This window comes from Anarhichas minor, unplaced genomic scaffold, assembly GCF_050575085.1.
Source record: "Anarhichas minor isolate MPS153535 unplaced genomic scaffold, ASM5057508v1 ptg000042l, whole genome shotgun sequence".
NCBI lineage: Eukaryota > Metazoa > Chordata > Actinopteri > Perciformes > Anarhichadidae > Anarhichas > Anarhichas minor.
In genome coordinates this window covers 7,574,545-7,594,082 of record NW_027466488.1, presented here as the reverse complement: position 1 = coordinate 7,594,082, position 19,538 = coordinate 7,574,545, and the positions used below count along the sequence as shown (strand labels likewise).

Here is a 19,538-nt window from a genome sequence, read left to right as displayed (position 1 = left end):
AAATATCATCTAAAATCCTGTGAAAAAGCTTTTGACTCCCCTAAGTGTGACACATTACTTAGCCATGTCCACATCTGAGATTAAGTGTGTCTGGAATAGGATTAGAACTCTCTGTAGCCCTAATCTGACATGATCATGCCAAACTAATTTGATGTGCTGTTACTGGTGAAGAACAAATATCACTTAAAAGCCAAAGATATCTTGGGCATCAGGTCTACATTTGGAAGCACGAAGTTGCTTGTTTTAAGTGGTTTGGGATCCAGGCGGATGAGGGAGCCCAGAGACGGAGCCTGTTTGTGGAATTATGAGGAAGGTGCAGTCAGTTAGAAACAGAGGCAGAGCATCGACGGGAGAGAGAGTGGGAGAGAGGGGGCGAGTGAGAACCAGAGAAAGAGGAAGTCTATCTTTGTTGAATTATTGATGGCCATCATCCACTATGTGGTCTCTTACACGGCGCAGCATGCACCAGCGGGGTGAACCGTGAGTCACGCCTCAACTCCACGAAGGTCCAGAGAGGACCTCCATTCAACCGTGATTTACACACACACACACACACACACACACACACACACACACACACACACACACACACACACACACACACCCACACATACACAATACTGCTCCTCTCTCCACTCCCTATGACAACGAAATCTAAGCTTACCTTAAAAGCCCTCATACAAACTTTGTATTGATCTTGGCAAATGTGATGCAGCACTCTCACTGTGTGTGTGTGTGTGTGTGTGTGTGTGTGTGTGTGTGTGTGTATGGAGCAGACTGAATTTAACATAAAAAGACACCTTTTTGCCGTGCTGAAGATGCAGTTATCATTAAAGACCCACTGTCGTTAAAACTGCATGCAATGCAGCAGCGATGTTTCTAAAAAACAGAATTAGTATTTGATATTTTTGGAAATATGCTTATTCACTTTCTGGTAGAGTTAGATGAGAAGATTGACACCAATCTGTCTAGAAAATATAGCATGAAGCTTATATATAATGGAAAGACTTGAGGGCGGTATCAATCTTCTCATTAAACTCTTCGCCAGAAAGCGAATAAGTGTATTTCCCAAAATGTCAAAGTTTTCCATCTCTTTTGATTTGAGATGGGCCGGCCAATGAGTCGTGGTTGTGTTTTTAAATTTAGTTAAATTTCCTTGACCAGAGGTAAAAGACATGGGCTGGCACTAAAGCATGAATGTCGTTTTTCTTAAAGTAGAGTGGAGTAAGACGCTCTGGTGTGCTACAGTATGAAGTACTTTCCATGCTAAACTGAGATGAGCCAAAAGGATGCACAGCATCTGCTCAGTCAAGGCTTAGCTCTAATCCTATCACATCAAGGTAAATTTAGGCGAACCCGAGGGATGAGAAAATGAAAAGTGATATGTCTCTAATAAAAATTCAAACAAATACAGTCTCAAATACAGTCTGCCGCTTGCCATCTCTGGTGTGTGTGTGTGTGTGTGTCAAGGAGGTACTTGTTTGTCCTCTCCCCAAAGCCTCGATGTAATCTAGTGCACAAGTCCCTTTCTGCAGAAAATAAGACAGTCCAGGGAAAAGAGGAAACAACCATCAGATTCAAAAGACTTTCACGAGGCTCTCAAAAGACATTCAACTCCACCGAAAAACATAATGTAAGAGCTTTCTAGAGGTACATTAGTGACCTTTAACAAGCTCGAGCTGTTTTTTGTGGCTTATTTGTAAAGCTCATTGTACTCCATTGTACTTTGCTACTGCTTGTGCACACTTCAAGCATACAAGGAGAGCTGGTGGCCATGGGACCAAAGGTTCTTTGGCCCTTGTCCGTTTCACTGTCGTGGTTTTAGAATAGCCAACAGATTGCACCACTCAGAAAATCCCCTCTAAAAGGCTTCTAGGTCGGATTTGTGTGGGCAGGTCGAAGGTGGGTGCAGCAGAGATAAGCCTGTGTAAGGTCAGAGGTCATTCCATCGCGGCATGTCTCTGTGTCATTCCTCATACATCAGTCACGACTGTGATTCTTCTGCTCTGATTTACTGTCAGTCTGCCGTTTCCTGTTCATGTTTGTCTTCCTAAAGGAGATCTCCTGTGTGGAATATGAATGAGCAGAATTCATTAGTCAATACTATACTGTAATGCATTTACAAACTGAGAGATGAAGACTACAAAGAATCATCTTCATCCTTACCCTAAAGGTTTTTTTTCTGAAGTGAACCATGATTTAATTGACGATATTTATGCATTCACCCAGAAGGGTCACCAAACCTAATTTAGGAATTGTCAAATATCATATTAACACATTTGTGTGTTCTAATTTAATTAGACTTTTTCAAGATTAGCTATATCAAGTTGTGTTATTCCATATAATACTGTGAATACATCTATGTCGCATCCAATGATTGCATATATCCACCATACATTGCGACGAACTGCAACTACGCCCTTTTCTCTTCTTCTCCCTTTTACTTCTCTCGCTCTCTTTTTACCACAGATAAACTGACGCCACGTAGCGGTGTTTAATTCACAAGCACCAAGGAAATTCCTCTTGAGGTGTTTCTCTCTTTAAGAATTTATGAAGACTTTTCTGCGTTCTCTTTTTATTTTTAACTAGACATTTGCCTCGCATTGTACATCCCAACAGGCCTCCGCACTCTGACATCTCTCAATGGAACTCAGGCCTGGTACCTTTGTCTTATAGCATAAAACACAATTTATATTTGGAAGGGGGAAATGTGCAAGCAAAAAAAAAAATACTTTCACATTTTCGGAAATACTCTTATTTGGTTTCTTGGTGAGAGTTAGATTAGAAGATCAATGACCCTCCAATGTATGTATGGTAAATATAAAGCTACATTCATCAGCTGGGTAGCTCAAAGACACAGCACACAGGCTCTGTGCAAAGGTAACAACATTTACCGACCATGTCGATACCGATCGTTACATCTACCTCTTGGCAAGAAGTGAGTTATGCCAAAATGTGGAAGTGCTTAAGAAAACACTGGTGTTTAAAGTTAATTTATTCAAGATTTTCATTCTTAGAGTTCAGTTTCGTCATTTTACCTTGACAGTCTCTTAACTGCGTGTATTGCTCCTTAAAACATTACACTCCACATGAATGTTGAACCATTTTTATTAAGTACAAATAAACTCATTGATTGTCTCTGTGTGACTAAATTAATCTGAATGTAACACAAGGTATGTATGTAGATAATGCCAAAAGTAGATTGAAATGCATCCTATCAAAATGAATTGGTTTGCTGAGGTAATCATATGTGATGCATGTGCGAAGAGATTCTTTAAACACCCATAGCATATCAATCTGTCAGCTGTGGCTTCATTCCTACACCACTGACGGACAGATTTCTGTGATGATCACCTTTTCAAAATGTATTTTTTTCTGTCTCATCCCCTCTGATGTAAGCAAAGCCCCATGTCTTCTTTCCCCTTTTCACTCCTGCAGCAACACACACCCTAACCCACGGACCAGCTACAGTCACATCACAGACTTGCTCCAAACCACTCTGCTCTCCACTCCACTTTGCTTCACTTGATTTCACTCCAAAAGCCAGCATGCCAACAGAGGGGTGTGGGTGAGGGGGTACTGCACCAAAACAATAATGCTCATGGGAATCCAAGGCCCCCGGCGGGAGATTTTGTTTGTTACATGAGCACTTAGCATTCATTATTTAATTGGAGACAAGACTCCTGATTACATCAAGAGTTAAAGGGAAATACCCCTCCTTGTCTCAAATGCTGTTCTCCCTAATGCATATTCTGGTACATCCAAGAAGGAGATGTCTTAGGGAATGTACAGTATAACAGGTGGGGAGAGTCTTTAGGACACTACAGAAGACAGTTTACATGCAGCCGTTGTGACTGCTCTTTTGGCACTCAGTCAGAAGCTCATCTAGCCATAATGGAGAGAGTGAGAGAAACAGTTCTGGAAATGGAAACGGCTTCAGTCCGCTCATTCAGCCTTTAAGCTGCTTTAGAGGATTGCTGGGTATTTTCTCTCTCCCTCTCTCTAAAACAGACAGCTGATATTGGCTCTGAACCAGAACAGGAGAGGGGAGAATCCTGCCTTGAGCTTTCACTGCGCAGCTGCACACACAGGGCAGAGATGGGCCAAGCTGCTTTGTCTTGGCTTTATAATCCACTCTTGGGAAAGACATGTGACAGCTGAGACTGGCCAGGAAGCAGAGATGGGCAAAAATACATCAAAATGTATTTTGATACAAAATACAAAATACCCCTCAAATAAATGTATCAAAATAAAATACAAAATACTGGTGCCAGAAAATGTAACAAAATACAATACATGTATTTTGTATTTAAAATATAGGAAATACTTTTTTCTGGATTTTCCGTTTTCTCACAATTTGGTATAGCAGAGCATTCAGGTTTGGGCTATATAATATAATATAATTATATATAATGTACACAAAGCTCTGGTGAACCCCACAAACAGGAAGAACAGTCACAGAATGTCAGTGTAACTAAGCACATATGTGCTTGTTGATGGTCCTTCTTGAACATCATCTAGCTGAGACATGTTGTCCACCTGGCCAACTGTAGAATGTATGAAATAATAAAACTAAGAATACTTTCATAATATGCCTTTTAAATAAAATAAATTGGATATTTAATGTTTTTTTGTTTTTTGTTTTAACAAATGAACATCTACTGTCATAGCCTGGCTAACTGAACTATATTATCTGCCAGTAATTGATATGGCATTATGACATTCACATTGAGAAGATACAGCATAACTTGTTATACAGTGCAAGATTAGATGGTCAGACGTCTCTTGATAAGGTTATCATGAACATACAAGCTCCCAATCTCCCTCTTCCTATATAGCTAGCTACTCGACTGATACGTTAACTTGCTAAAAATCAAGCTAGTTGACATCTGTCACACTCAGATAAAATATTTACCTTGACAGACAATCCGTTGAACTGGAAGATCTGAAGACTGAACTCGTGAACTGTTTTTTGATTCGTGGAGAAAGTATTTTGAGTATTTTAAATACAAAATTACTCCACTCTAAAGTATTTTGTTACAAATTACGTTCGATTTTTATCGGCCCTATCAAATACAAATTACAAAATACTGAAAAGTAATTGAAATACGTATTTCAAATACAAGTAATAGAAATACTGCCCATCTCTGCCAGGAAGGTCATGCAGCTCCCTGCTGGGGACATGCTGCTACAAGTGGGCCCCTTTCCCTTGCTGACCACAGGAGACCCTGGTCAGGTCAAGCTAAATATTTCACTCAGAGAGTGTTTCTCTTCAGCTGTCAATCACAAAATACCTGTTGTGACATCACTGACTGGACCAAAAGTATAGCATGCATGAAAGTTTTAGCATCAGCAGAACAAATACAGTGTTCTGCTTTGCTGAATTCCTCATGCACAGGTTTTTGCTGAAGTTCAAAGTGATGGTCACTGTAGAAATGTCAAGAGGATTCAGTGAGGTTGTTCTTTTGAGAGAGACTGGGTTCAGATCAGAACTGTAAAATATTCATCCGTTTTCTATACCTGCTTATCCTGGTCACGGTTGGGGCGCTGGAGCAGTTCAAGAGCAGGTTGATTTGAAAAGTGTCCATGCCTTAGCGGTGACAGAAATTAATGCAGACTTGATGTTCACTGTAAAGGTTTACACAATTCAAATTCAAAAACACTGGTATGGCGCCTTAATGCAAGTCACTGCTTTTCATCTAATGCATCCATGGCCTTCCCCCTGTCACGTGCATGAGGACGAACAACCCCGGTTGCTGACTGGCTGGAATATTGTTGTGTGGCTCGGTTGAAGCCACTTGGTTTGCTTCATGTTTACAGAGCCCCAGGCTGTGTATGAACACCAGATGTTTTACTCAGGGCACAACCTTAAGTGGACCGTGATGAGATATTTGCTGAAATAAATAATTTGATTTAACAAATATATACATGCATGCATGCAAGATTTAACAACTGCACTTTTACAAACTATAAGTTATCTCAATCATGCTAGCTAGACCTTTAAACAGCATAACTTCAATGCAGGATAGTTTCTCCAAGTTTACTCGTGGAGTGTCACTCTAATGTTACTGCATTTAGCAAATTAGCACCTGCGAGTGGAGAACTGAGATGATCAGTTTTGTAGTTGCAACTATGTCACAATCCACGAGGTGACGCTGTTTAACTAACAATCATTTCCCCGGACATTCCCGAACGGTAACGGAGAAACCCGAGGCTAACCCCGGAAGCTCCGTCGTTACTGGTGGCTGTCAGCCCGTTGTTGGAGCGATGTGTTACTGCTGCCGTGGGTACGGCTGCGTTACAACTGGAGTTTAGCCCAAACACAAGGCTTGAAGATGTATTAAGACGGCTTTCCCAACTAAAGAAATTAGAAATATCAAGGTATGTCATTCAGCTGTCGCTCGGGAGGCTCTGCTTTTGCGCTCGTCGCTCGCACATAGCATGCTAGCTGTGTTAGCTTCGGCTAGTTAGCAAGCGAGATTTACCATCCAGTCCGCATGCATGTGAAGTGTCAGACTAGGAAACTGTGTGTGTGTGTGCGCGCGCGCGCACATATGCACGTGTGTGTTCAGTCACGACCTTTACAGTTATCATAAAGAAGGGCTCTCTAACGTCACACCTCTAACGTCTGTTGAGGTGCTTCAGTTTGTGGTTTGTCTGGTTAAATCACGTCTGATCTGGCCGGACAGGTCTTAGTTATCCACTTACACTATTAGATAGATGTAAAAATGTCACTTACATCTCAGTGTGGAAACTATTGTAATAGTAATTAAGAAAAACACGGTTGATGGCGACTGTTGGCATCAGTAATTGTTGCATGTCGGTGGTCCTGCTGTAGTTTGGTGGTTTGCACAGAGACCTCGGCTACATCGAGGTGGTCAAAACACTCAGGATTCATTACCACCCCAGACTCATTAGAGGAAAGTCAGTCAACAGACTACAAGCAGCAAATAATTGTCAGTGTCACCACATTGCTATGAATAGCCGTCATGATGGGTGTGTTTTTTTGGGAGTAAAAAGGGAACACATGCAAAAATCCTGGACACCACACAGACTCATTGAGTTGGGGAGGAAGCAAGCCTTGTACAAACTGTGTCAATGTGTGGTAATCTCATAGAACAGCCCTGTGATAACTCCTTCCTGCATCGAGTTTATCATGTTTTGTTTTTGTTGAAACTTTTGTTCAGTCATGATGGAGGCTGTAGTTTGCGATCCCGATAAACTGTATAGCATTATACTGAGAGTGTGGTCTACACTCCATATAAATACAGTTCCAAAACAAAAAAAACACGACATTCAATTTTAGTAGACTCCATTAGGGTTTAGCTTGGTGTATAATGAACGGGCGGAGTGTTTAATGTGTTTTTAATTTAAGATGAAACACGCTTTGTTTGTGTGTCCTTTTTCAGGTGTCGGACTCCGTGCCAGCCTACACGTCTTCATCCTGAATGCTGGTCCAGGAGGTACACGCCACAGCATGTTATTGTGAGGAGACAACATATTAGGTAGGCTGCCCCACAGTTTTCCCAATGTGCATGTTACACAGAGAAGAGCTGAAAGAGTGGCATTCCTCGCTTTGGCTTTGGCTTGCGAAAAGGAGGTTTTATACTAAGTAGTAGACTTAACTGTCTATACAGGAGAGCGTTTGAGTTTTCAGTTGGACCGTGTGGTACTTGATACAACGTCTTTTAGTTGGTTGTTGATATTGTAGGTTGAATGTTTTCTTTACAGAGGAGGCCATAGAAATAGCATGTCATGTATTGGTTGTGTATGTAATACTTCTGGCTATTAGATGTTTTTTTCATGTATTCAGTTGTGTCAACATTTTCACCCAGAGGTGGTTTTATTTTTAGTTCTCACTGTTTTCAGTCGCATTGACATCAGGTTGGCCCTTAAGCTGTTTATGCAATTTGGAAATGCGACAGTGAAACACGAACTCACTTAGAAAATCGAAACCCATTTGTTTCAGGAATATTTCTGGCTATTGTTTCATGTAATTTTCTTTGACAGTCGACGCCAGCTATGACTTATAGTGTGTGTGATGCCTCTGCGACAGAGTGATCCTGCAAAGTGATCTGAGCAGGAGGACACGGAGGTTACTGTTTGTTGTGTATGTCCGAGATAAGGAGGGGAGGGGAGACAGTGACCAGTGTGAAGGACAGACGGCTGGACAACCAGCTGGTGTGCTTTTTTGGATCTCCCTTTCATTGACCACAGAAGAATGAATTAGCCTAGTCAAGAGCATTTTCTGCCTTCTTTAGGAAGATGCTAAAAACATTTTTCCCGCTCAACAAAAAAAAACAGCATTCACGCCGGTGGTGATGCATCGTGAACAACACAAATTACTTTTTACGTCATCTTGACAGAGACACCCTTTGGCTGGTACTTATGATTCTACAAAGAGCATTGCAGAACAGTAATGTTTCTTGAGATTCTTTCATTTTCTAATCAGCCATACTAAGGAGAATGGGTTTTGTACTAGTACTTAATTGTCCAAAAATGTCTGCTGGCATTTTTCCTAAACTTCTACGGTTTCCTTCCGTCGTCGGCTTTATGAATATAAACAATCAACAATCTTCAGTATAACTTCCTTCGGACACATGTAGCACGACCTATGTGCTCGAGCATGTTCTATGAGTTATTCCCCGTACAACTCACTCTACAGTGGTTGATTTTACTGATTGAGCCCCTTCTTGTGTCTCATACTTCGATCCTTTGTGTGCCTTTGTGACACACTGCTCTAATTGAATCCTGCAAAGCAAACGTATGAGCCAGACGAATCGGTCACTAATCCCTGCGATTAAAGGCCCGTGCACACTCACAGAGGTGTTTTCAGTTACTCTCACTATTAGACCTCTAGTCAGATGGAAGTTGGATGGAGCAATGTTGTGATTTAAGTGATTTACTGTTTGTATTGTGATTTAAGATTTTAAAATCAGTACAGTAGCACAGATTGAAAGTCACTACCAATTCTATTTTCACAGAGAACCTCCATTGTTGTGTCACCAGCGATGACAAGCCTTTAACCAATCAAATTTAAGTGCTGCGTGAAGATTACAAGCTTAACTGCCACTTACCTGTCTTGGTGCATATCCTCTTGAAAGCCAAGAGCAGCAGACTCATCAATTATTCTTTCTCTCAATAAATGTGTGACCTGAACTGGACTTCTAGCTGGACCTCTGTTCCTCTGTCTGTCAGGAGGACATCTTTGTGGGTGTGAGGTTGCAGCTCTGCTGGCAAAACGCATCTCGTCTCCGTTGGCATTTCCATTTTTACAAGCAATTTAGATGACACCCACTGACACGGAAAGCCTTTGGATGCAAGCAGGAACAAACAGCAGGGTGGTGCTTGGAAGGCCGCCGTAGCTCTGCACCACCCATCTCGCTGAAAATGTCTCATTTGATTAAAAAGCTGAGCGAAAGGAAGCAGTCATTTGCCTCAAAGCATTACATCAGAGTCCACCACAACAATGCATCAACGAATGCAATAAGTGCCTCTGACTGACAACTTTAGTCAATTCTGTGCCTAAATATCAGATATTTAGGCAATGTTCTTTAAACCGTGCCACTGACATTTCAGGAATAGATAGGCTGTGTCATGACAGCACATGTGTTTATAATGCCTTTCCTGTGTTAGACAACGACAGACTTCAATTTAAGAGAGGTATCTCTCGGCTATGTCAATACAGTCTACTTATATTTTATATTATGCAGTTAAATACACTCTTATCAGTAGCCACTAGAATTTAATCTTGTCCCTTTCACTTATTGAGTATGCTTAATTTGGGCAGAGAGAGATGCATGTTTTTGACCTTTGGCTAATCATACAGTAAATTGCAATGCGAGTTTACACAAAGTATGTTTTTGTACTGCCTTGTTTGATTGGTTCATATTGTCTCAGCGAGTCACAATGAAGTCTGCCATCAGGAGCTACTGAGTCTATAGATTATTATTAGCCCGTATTCCTCACATGTTCCTCAGCTGCAGGATCAGTTTCCTGAAGGGATCAGGTCAGCCATTGATTTATCTTAAAGCGGCGGACATTGTCTCACGGGTGGGTCATGGACGTTCTCTTGTGAGCGTGACATAAATACAGAGGAACTCCAATGACTCAGGTCTGTTGGGATAACAGCTGCATGGCATTTACATTTGCCCCGCTTGTGGTGTGGTTTAAGGATGGTGAGCAAGATGTCTGTACAGCTCCTGGACAGTTTGCATTAAACATGGAAAAAAAAAAGATATTCAGGGTTCTCATGTGATGTTTCCTGGTGATTTTGGTGACCTTGTGACAAAATATCCCCAAAGTTTAACTGTGCTTTCTCTGAAAGGACTCCCAAGGCTGTACACTGCCTCTTTGACATGTTTATTTCATGAATGACTTGTAATTCTTCTTGATTTAGTCTGCTCTTCGTACTGTGTAGAGCAGGGGTTCTCAAACTGTTTGGGTGACAGGGGTTAAAACCAACCTACATTCTTCAGACCTGTTTCATAGTGACATAAACACATCTTTATTTGAATCATGTTAATACCACTTATATACATTTAAACAGAGTGTAAGTTTATATAAATTTAATTTGGACTCAACTTGACAGCTTTTTAAAAAACTTTTCAAGTTGGTGATCTCAAAAGCTTTCAGAAAATGAAAAGAAGCAATACTGGCATAGTGCTAATACATCCAGACGTTTCATGCTGACTTCCAGTAAGTGCTTCAAATTTAAAGTAATGAACTTATTGCTGTGTGTCATAATCGTATCAGAGTTTCTATTGGCCCAAAGCTAATGTGGGTGGGAGTAATGGACACAGTATGCTTGTCCATCTGTAGACATATGCACTACACAAGAATACAGCACAATTATATCATCTTTCGCTAATTATTTCTCGGACCCCCTGGCAGATTGCCACGGACCCCACTTTGAGAATCAGTGGTTTAGAGTACCTTCAGAGTACACTTGATAAATGCTATTTCCTACTTGTGCAGTTTGTATATCAGAGTATTGTTACTACTGTTCTCACTGTGAGTCTTGTATACCGTTCCTTTGATGTTATTAGCTACTGTGATAACTGTCCATCCTTATGAAATAATTACTATAAAATACTGTATATGTCTTGTCCTTTTTTTTTTTTTTTTTTATCGTGAGAAGACCGAGACAGTAGCCCTTTAATCTTGCTTTAAATATTCCCCCTAACCCCAGGGCAGGATGCAGTCTTCAAACCACCGACTGCGAGACATGGAGCAGCACCACCCGCTGCTGTCGGCAGGTGCAGATGTCGAGACGGGAAGCCTGGCAGCCGGGGTGATGGTTGGAGGTCCCCACTCTGGCCACGCAGCGGGGAACCGCACCATGTGGTTCATTCAGGACAGCTGCGGGATGGTGTGTGCCGGCATAACCTGGTTCCTGGTGCTGTACGCTGACTTCGTGGTGAACTTTGTCATGCTGCTGCCCGGCAAGAACTTCTGGTACTCGCTGCTGAACGGGGCCACCTTCAACTCCCTGGCTGTACTTGCATTGGCCTCACATATGCGCACCATGATGACTGACCCGGTAAGGCTAAGTTAAGTAAAGTAAGGTTGAGGGAAGGAGGGAGGGTGAGAGGAGGAAAGCAGAGTTTGAAAGTGCAGTAGAGGAAGAGAAAACGTAGTCGGTCAGTAAGACGAAGCATGTGTGTCTACAAAACAAACTCCACACTACAACTAGAACGGTGAACTCGGTAGAGCGCAGATCTCCGCCAGGTGTGTCTGCAACAGCCACTGAGCACAACCGACAGCTACTCAGCAGTGTGAGTTCTGCTAGTTCCGTTAGCCAAATGCACTCTCCAAAACAATAACAGTGTGCAAACTGTTGCTGACCCACTGCGTCTCTAGCCGCTGAGTAGCGGCGATGCACTCAGCGGTGTTATCCGGGGCCGGTTAAGAGTCGTAAGTGAGGAGTAAGCACACGCGGTCAATGCCAGTATAAAATAAGTGATAAAATGCGTTCTGAGAAATTGTGAGTCACTGCAACCATGAGAGGTCCTTGAGCATGCAGCCATAAGTAGGCACCCACAAACATTATGCAGTTTGCTGCAGCAAAATTTGAGATTTGCCTTGGACAGACACAGAGGTGCACACTCACTTAGTCACGGCCGAACGGACAGATAGTCATACACAAGATAATAAATGTGACCCTACATTTGTAGCTCCTGAAACAATTATACTAAATTAATGCTGTACTTACAGTTAAAGCAAAATTAATCATTTTAGGTAAATACAAATTGATTTGATATCGGTGCAATCTGGACAGAGTTTTGGTCAGGAGGAGTCGTACTGTAATAGTTGCATTGGCAGTGGTTGTAGTCACTCACTGGTGTAATATGGGAAGCTGAGCTGAGGGGAAAGATGTGTGAGCAGTCTACTAAATTCGGCAATTTAATTCGAGAGAGAGAAATTAACTATTTATTTGGAGCTTAACGATGTGCAGACATCCTCTGTGCCCTGTAGTTCAGTATTTTTTGTCTTGCACCTGAGCATATTTTCCTGTATGTGCACACACGTGGTCTCTCTTCTACACTCGTAAGTGCCACAGGGATTGTTCTGCACTTTGTTACTGATACTTTGTGACTATTTGTGAATTCAGCCGATTCATGCTTCGGGGGGGTTGTAGGTCAAATACTGTTGTGCTGCTGCTGCAGTGTTGACTCTTGTTTACTCAGAGAAGCTAGATGTGTGACGACGGCTCCACTGGTGCTTTCTAGCCCGACAGCCCAGCCTCGACAATTGCTCCATTTAAAAGCCCAAAATAGTACACAGAAGGTTGTGCAGCGGTGTAATGCTCTAAAGCGCTTACGTTTTTTTGTGCATTTCGCTTTATGATTCACTCAGGTAATGGATCACTTGTAGGTTCCCAGACCAAACAGATTACTTTACATCCAATCTTAATTAACTCCAAAAGACGAGTAATAATTGGGAATGTGTGTACAGGTGGTCGGTGTTTTATGCCTTTTTCACCGTCCTAGAAACATATAAACGATTGTGAAATTGCTGCAAAGAAAAATACGCACAGCTTGAGTTCTCTGAGCCATAATGGCACAATGCATTTATTCAGACATTTGTACCTGACCGTGTTTGTCTTTGTCTGTCTTAGGGTGCGGTTCCTAAGGGTAACGCAACCAAGGAGTACATGGAGAGCTTACAGCTGAAGCCTGGCGAGGTCATTTACAAGTGCCCAAAGTGCTGCAGCATCAAGCCTGAGAGGGCACACCACTGCAGGTCAGTCTAACTGTGACATGCTCCTTTACCCCCCCCCCCCCCCCCCCCGCCTTGTAGCATCCAAATTGTGCTTCTGAAAACACCTGTATATGCACATGTTGTGTAAACATTAGCAGTAGAGGTGACGGCATTAACCGAGTCAGTGAGTCATGAATCAACATCTTCTCTTTCCTGGCTGCAGTATTTGTAAAAGATGCATCCGGAAGATGGATCACCACTGTCCCTGGGTCAATAACTGCGTGGGAGAGAAGAATCAGAGATTCTTTGTACTTTTCACTGTAAGTATACAGAAGTACTCGCAGTGTAGTACTTTTTAATTTGAACAAGGGCTGTGGTAAAGTTTATGGATACAGTAATTACTTTGAATTACTTCATGTTCATTATAATAAATACGTTTACATTCCTCTTGACTCTACACATTGTTTTCATTAACATGTTTTTAATTTTATAATTACTTAAATGAAATACAGGGACACATGTGAGATGAAATGTTTAGTTCGTGCTCCTTACAGATCGGCATTAATAGAGAGGTTGATCATTTCAAAAAAACTATAGCAAACAAGCACCACACATTGTTGTTGTTTTTTTAACTGAGGTCAAAAGCTTTTAGAGTTTTATTACCAATGTGAAATAAACTAGCCAATAACAGTATCTGCAAACCAACCTAGTGGGATAAGAGTGACCTTTTCTCATTACCTCTCTCCTCACCTCTCTCCTCTCTTTGCAGATGTACATAAGTCTGATTTCTGCCCATGCCCTGGGCCTCAGCAGCATGCACTTCTTCACCTGTATTAAAGTCCAGTGGAACGGTAAGGCCTCTCGCTGGGTTGCAGAGACAACTATGACTTGTGTTTGAGTCAAAAAAAAGGAGAATGGAGAATGTCAGAGAGATGAGTCAGAAACACAGCTATTTATACAAGAGATTGAGACTGCTTAGAGATGTGAAGAGAGACAGACGTAGCAGAGGGGAAAAGGGAAAGATATCGCTATCACGTTCGAGAGAACAGAACAAGTCATTGGAGTTGTGCAGCACAATCATCACAGAGCTGCCATTGATCTTGTCCTGCTCCCTTGTGGATCTCTGCAGGAATGAACTAGAAAATGAAGATATTATTTCATTCTTCGTACAGCAGCTTCTACGATATGATGCTTTTTTTGGGTATAGATTCAGTTTTCCAGCTTGTTAGAATCAGGTAACAGTTTTGGGAGGATACATTAGACTTCCAGTCGTATATTGATATATGCATCGTTAATTTAGTCTTCATTTCATTTGACATTTCAGTTGTTCTGTGCAAAATATAAAAACATGTTTCTTCCCCTCCCTCTGTGACTAGAGTGCAGTGCCTTCTCTCCAGGGGTGTCTGTGCTGCTGCTGATCTTCCTCTGTCTCGAAGCCATCCTCTTCCTCACTTTCACAGCTGTAATGTTTGGTACGCAGATCCACTCCATCTGCAACGACGAGACGGTCAGTATCCACTTCACCCCCCCCCCCCCCCCAAGCTTTGCTCCTCTCAGATTGAATAGCTAGGAGAAAGATGACAAGGGAACCGTAGTCTTGATAACTGTGTTTGGCTCTTCAAGTGTACAGAATATGTTATTAGTTTGATTTAATGCCTTGTTTTCCCCGGTGAGGAAACAAAAGTAGCAATATGATACCCTGTGGGGGTTTTTCCTCGGGTTTGTTAATGTAATTGTGTATGTAGCATGCCAATGAGCCAAAGCAAACAGTAACTTAATGAGGAATATTTTATTCACAGAGGGGTTTGAATGTCTTGCAGGAGATTGAACGTCTTAAAAATGAGAAGCCCACATGGGAGCGCCGCATGCGATGGGATGGAATGAGAGCTGTGTTTGGGGGTTCGCCCTCCCTGCTGTGGTGCAATCCATTCACAGGCCTGCGTCTGCGGCGCCTGCTGCTGTTGACCCACGGTCGCCGCGGCGGGTCTGAGTTCTCTGTTTGAGAGCAGTGGCGGAATGTGACGCCGCTCACCGACACTTGACCGTCTCTAAAGCAACATTTCTTTTTATATCCTCCTCGGGACGGGGCAAGGATGGACCTCTGCTCCCTGAGGCTGTGCTTCATGTGGGTGACGGGGAGACAGGCTGCTCCAGTGGGACCCCCAGTCAACCACCACTGAAAGTTTGTTTTCTCACATGCTGATGTAGACCCAAGTCCTTTTGGTCTGCACAAGTATTCTGACCAACTGGAATATTGTTTCTAACATGAGCAGATGTTTTGGTTTGTTTGTGTGTGTTTTTTAGGTAAAGCATGCAGTATGTGACTCAACAGAGTCTTTTATTCCCTGTGAGACGTCCAAGGTGCTGTTTGAACTCAACTGAACGCACCCTAAGTACACAACTCCAGCAGTTTGTTTTCTTTGCTGCGCACACAAGATTCAAGACAAGCGTTTGAATCGGCGACATATCGTTCATCATCACTGGACCAGAGGAAATGCTTGAAACTTGTTCCGTTGGACCCAGACAAAAGGAATCGCAGTCGAGGACCTACACTACTTACATGGCACTTGAGAGAAGGTCTGAATTATGCAGCACAGCGCTGCCTCGATTTGCATGTGTAACGGCTCAATCAGTCCGCATCTCAGCCAGGAATTGAGGCTTTCATTATGTTCAAATGAACGAACGGGCTTTTGTGAACACAAGCCTCATTCATATTCAAGAGGACTGAGTGGTGTTTCTTATCTGTTCATCCTCTTCGTCATGATTTCCTTCATTTGGATGGAATTGTTGATTCTTTAGCTTACTCAGGCCAGTAGAAATGTATTGTCCCTTTTTTTTAAATAACGTCTGAAGCGTCTTTACCTTTCATCTCAGTGGAAACTCCTCAATCGTCGACCATAACAATGTCTCACTGGAGATGACAACTGTTATACTGAATCTTCATTTAGATTTAAAAACAAATCAGTTTTTTATAAGTTGTACATACATGTCTGTGTCCATAAATGTGCCGTTCCACTACATGCTGCTCCACGTCTCATTCGCCACCAATGATCAGTGCCCCCCCCCCCCCAGACCACTCATATGCCTCCCTGTGTTTTCATAAAGAAGTGATTTAGGTTGAACAACTTCGGCTGCTGAAAAGACCGAATGTTTTTAAGTTTGAATAGTTTTACTCATGCACAGTTTTTTTTTTTTCTCTTAAAACCGAAGGCTACTTCTGTGTGTGGTAGGAATCCATACGCAAGAACTCTTGGAAAAGACTTCATAGCATTTAAACTAGACCGAGCCGAGTTTCAGACGTTGTGGCTTTGCATGCACAACCTTCTTTTGGCTCCTTTTGGAGCTCACTCTGATCTCCAGAGCCGAGCTCCATTGTGCAGTCAGCCTGTATAATTTAAAAAGGGGGCTGCTTTGCTGAAAGAGGCTGGGGTACCGGGCTCATTGTACAAGTTTTAACACTGAACAAAGTCTCGGGGAGCTTTCCTACTTCACTCAAGAAATGTCCAGCCTGAAACATCTAGTGGCAGGACAGAAGCAGATATAAGTTATCCAACACTTGTCCATGCCTATAAAACCACTCAGTCAAGGGAGTTTTTCATCTTGAAAGATTTTGTCATTATTGCCATATTTATGTTTTCATTCTGTGACAACTTGTCTCCTATTTTCACTCTGCATAGTCAATGGGCGTGTTTGCACTGGATGGATGTGACTTCAGGATTGAAGCGTTGGACGATATATATACTGCTGTGTGTTCTCATCTGTGGTTGTCAGGAGAAGGAACTCTACTGTTTACACTAAATGATGATATCTGATGCTCTTGACATGCTGTCATTAGAATGTAAAACGTATCTATTTTGGGACTTATGGGACACAGCACTGAAAGCTAACTAACATCAGGGGATTTTATTACTGCTGGCCTCTCATTTCTCATTTTATTCTGCAGGACTGCATCACCTCAGCAACAGTTTTCTGATTACATGTTGGCAGAATATCCCTTTCTTATTCATGTCATACTTTCTCTATATTCAGCAAGTATCGTATCCTAACATGCTCAATGCACTGTTGTGTAATTAATGAGGTGCACAATGCAAGGGAGAAAAGTTCAGCCTATCACACAGCATATCCATAACAATCATATGCAATCATGACATCCCGAGCCAATGAGAGGACTAGTCTAATACACACAAACGGTTACTTGAGCGAAAACGTTGTCTGAAGTGGGACTTGAACTAACAGTGGCAAGGCACTAAGGCACTGTTCAACTTTTAGTGGTATTTGTAGGAAGTAGCAGAACGCCAGCGCTATTTATGGATTGACAAATGTTTCTGTGATGACTGCGTATGAATATTGGATGTTGATTGGTTTATTTTGGGTAAGCCTGGTTGATGTGTACAAGTATTTCACAGTCGAATGGTCCTGTTTCATGACTTAACTCATGCTGTTGTCATGTCTTAATTTGGGATTCAGTTACAGGGTATGTAGTTTTATATTCATGGTCGGCATTAGAATCAATGAGTGATGATTTTTAAAGGGTTATACCGATAATTGTATTTTCTCCACCTTCTGCTGTGTGACTTTTAAAATACAATCAAAATGGGGAGAGGATTGGTTGACAATGTGCAAAATTGTGTAAACAGATACACTATTCGATCAAAAGTTTTTCTTCTCATACTAGTTTGTAGTTAAAGTGGATTTGCACAGAAAATGTTGAACATTTTGTGTTAATGATTGTTAACGGGATGAATGAATTACCATTAATATCGCTATGAACAGCCGAGAGAGCTTTTGTTTCCTACTGTCCTGGGAGAATCTTTCCTCTAGAACAAAAATATTTCAGCTTTACAAACAAAGTATAAAGGTTACCATTAACAATATATAAATGGAATGTTTTATTCTAGTTCTTTTTTTATTAATGTGTCATAATCCTATGTCTTATATCCTCAATGTCATTCTTTTGCATAATAAACTTGTGAAGCTATGAATAGTGATTGATTGTCCATCACACATAATTAACCGACATACCATGTTGGAGATAACCGAAGTTTTTTTTTTTTTTTTGGGAATATTTTATTTTTCCAAGTATTTTAAGAATGCAAGAGAGCATACAGAACACAGTACATTAAACATTACAAAAAAATACATAACTTAAGAAAGAAAAAACACAAATAGATGAAATAAAATTAAGTAAATAAATAATTCCCCCCCACCCAAACAAAACAAAAAAAGGTTGGTGCATAAAGTGACACAGCACAAAGAGACTGCAATGACAGTGTATATTGTAAATCAGAGCTCTAAATAGTTAGTCCTATGGTACTGTTAGTGTTGTACTTAAGTACTCCAAATAAGGCTGCCAGATTTTCAAAAATAAATGATATCTCTTTCTGAGACTATATGTAATCCTTTCAAGAGGAATACAACTGTTCATTTCCACAGACCATTTGTCGATGAGAGTGGGGGAATCAGACTTCCACGTCATTGCGATACATTTCCTGGCCACACATAAAGCAATTTCTGCTAGTTTAATTTGGAGCTTCGTTAAGGACCTGTTGAGAGTTGTGAAGTTTCCCAGTAAACATAGCTCAGGATCTAATGGAAAGGTAACCCCTGTGATCTTAGTTATTGTATTACAAAAGTCATACCAAAAGGACCTCACCTTTGTGCAAAGCCAGGTACAGTGTAGGAAGGAGCCGACCTCTATACCACATCTGAAACACATTTCTGACAATTCAGGTTTGGATTTATGTAGCTTCTGTGGGGTGAGGTACAGCTGATGAAGAAAGTTATAATGAACAAGTCTGTACCGGGAATTAACCGTTGCTGACAAACTGTTCTGGCACAAATCTGACCAGAATTCTTCATCAATTGTTCTATTCAAGTCTGATTCCCATCTCATCCTGGATCTGTGTAATCCTGGTTTTGGGCCCTCATTCAGCAACATAGAGTACATTTTAGAAATAAATTTGTACACATTTCCCTGGTGAAGCAATTTTTCCACGTTAGTTAACACAGGTAGAGTCATTCCAGGGCCCAGGTTGGTTCTCAAAAAGGATCTTAACTGAAGGTAACAAAAGAAAGTTCTACTGGGCAAATCATACTTTCTCTTCAATTCTTCAAAAGGCATGAGGAGTCCTTTATCAAAGCAGTCTTCGATATGCTGGATTCCTCTGTCATGCCAAGTCTCCAGAATCTTGTTACTTAGAGTCATGGGCACACGTTCATTTTGTCTTAGAGGTGTTTTTGGTGATAGTCTCATATTTAGTCCAAGAGTTTTGTGAACTTCATACCATATTTTAATAAAATGTTTCAAAATAGGATTGTCTGTCCTCTTGGTTATG

General features: G+C 41.5%; 1 protein-coding gene across 2 annotated transcripts; it reads left to right on the top strand.

Moving 5' to 3' along the window:
- Nucleotides 1–6,233: 6,233 nt before the first annotated feature.
- zdhhc7 (zDHHC palmitoyltransferase 7) lies at nt 6,234–18,181 on the top strand. Of its 2 annotated transcripts, XR_012959146.1 has the most exons (9): nt 6,234–6,381; nt 7,410–7,505; nt 11,192–11,542; nt 13,121–13,245; nt 13,427–13,523; nt 13,973–14,054; nt 14,580–14,710; nt 15,024–15,385; nt 15,508–18,181. XR_012959146.1 is itself a non-coding variant. In XM_076110077.1 (8 exons), exons 3-8 carry the CDS (start codon nt 11,198–11,200, stop codon nt 15,204–15,206), a joined length of 963 nt encoding a protein of 320 aa, XP_075966192.1. In that variant the 5' UTR covers nt 6,234–6,381; nt 7,410–7,505; nt 11,192–11,197; the 3' UTR covers nt 15,207–18,181. The 2 variants fall into 2 exon arrangements, 1 of the variants encoding a protein (XP_075966192.1); XM_076110077.1 differs by having other exon boundaries at nt 15,024–18,181.
- Nucleotides 18,182–19,538: the final 1,357 nt, after the last annotated feature.

Bases quoted from the DNA above. Each gene is read 5' to 3' on its own strand.
- zdhhc7 (XM_076110077.1), top strand. From the start codon at position 11,198: ATGCAGTCTTCAAACCACCGACTGCGAGACATGGAGCAGCACCACCCG. The intron at 11,543-13,120 runs GTAAGGCTAAGT...TGTCTGTCTTAG, and splicing joins GCACCATGATGACTGACCCG to GGTGCGGTTCCTAAGGGTAA. The intron at 14,055-14,579 runs GTAAGGCCTCTC...CTCTGTGACTAG, and splicing joins TATTAAAGTCCAGTGGAACG to AGTGCAGTGCCTTCTCTCCA.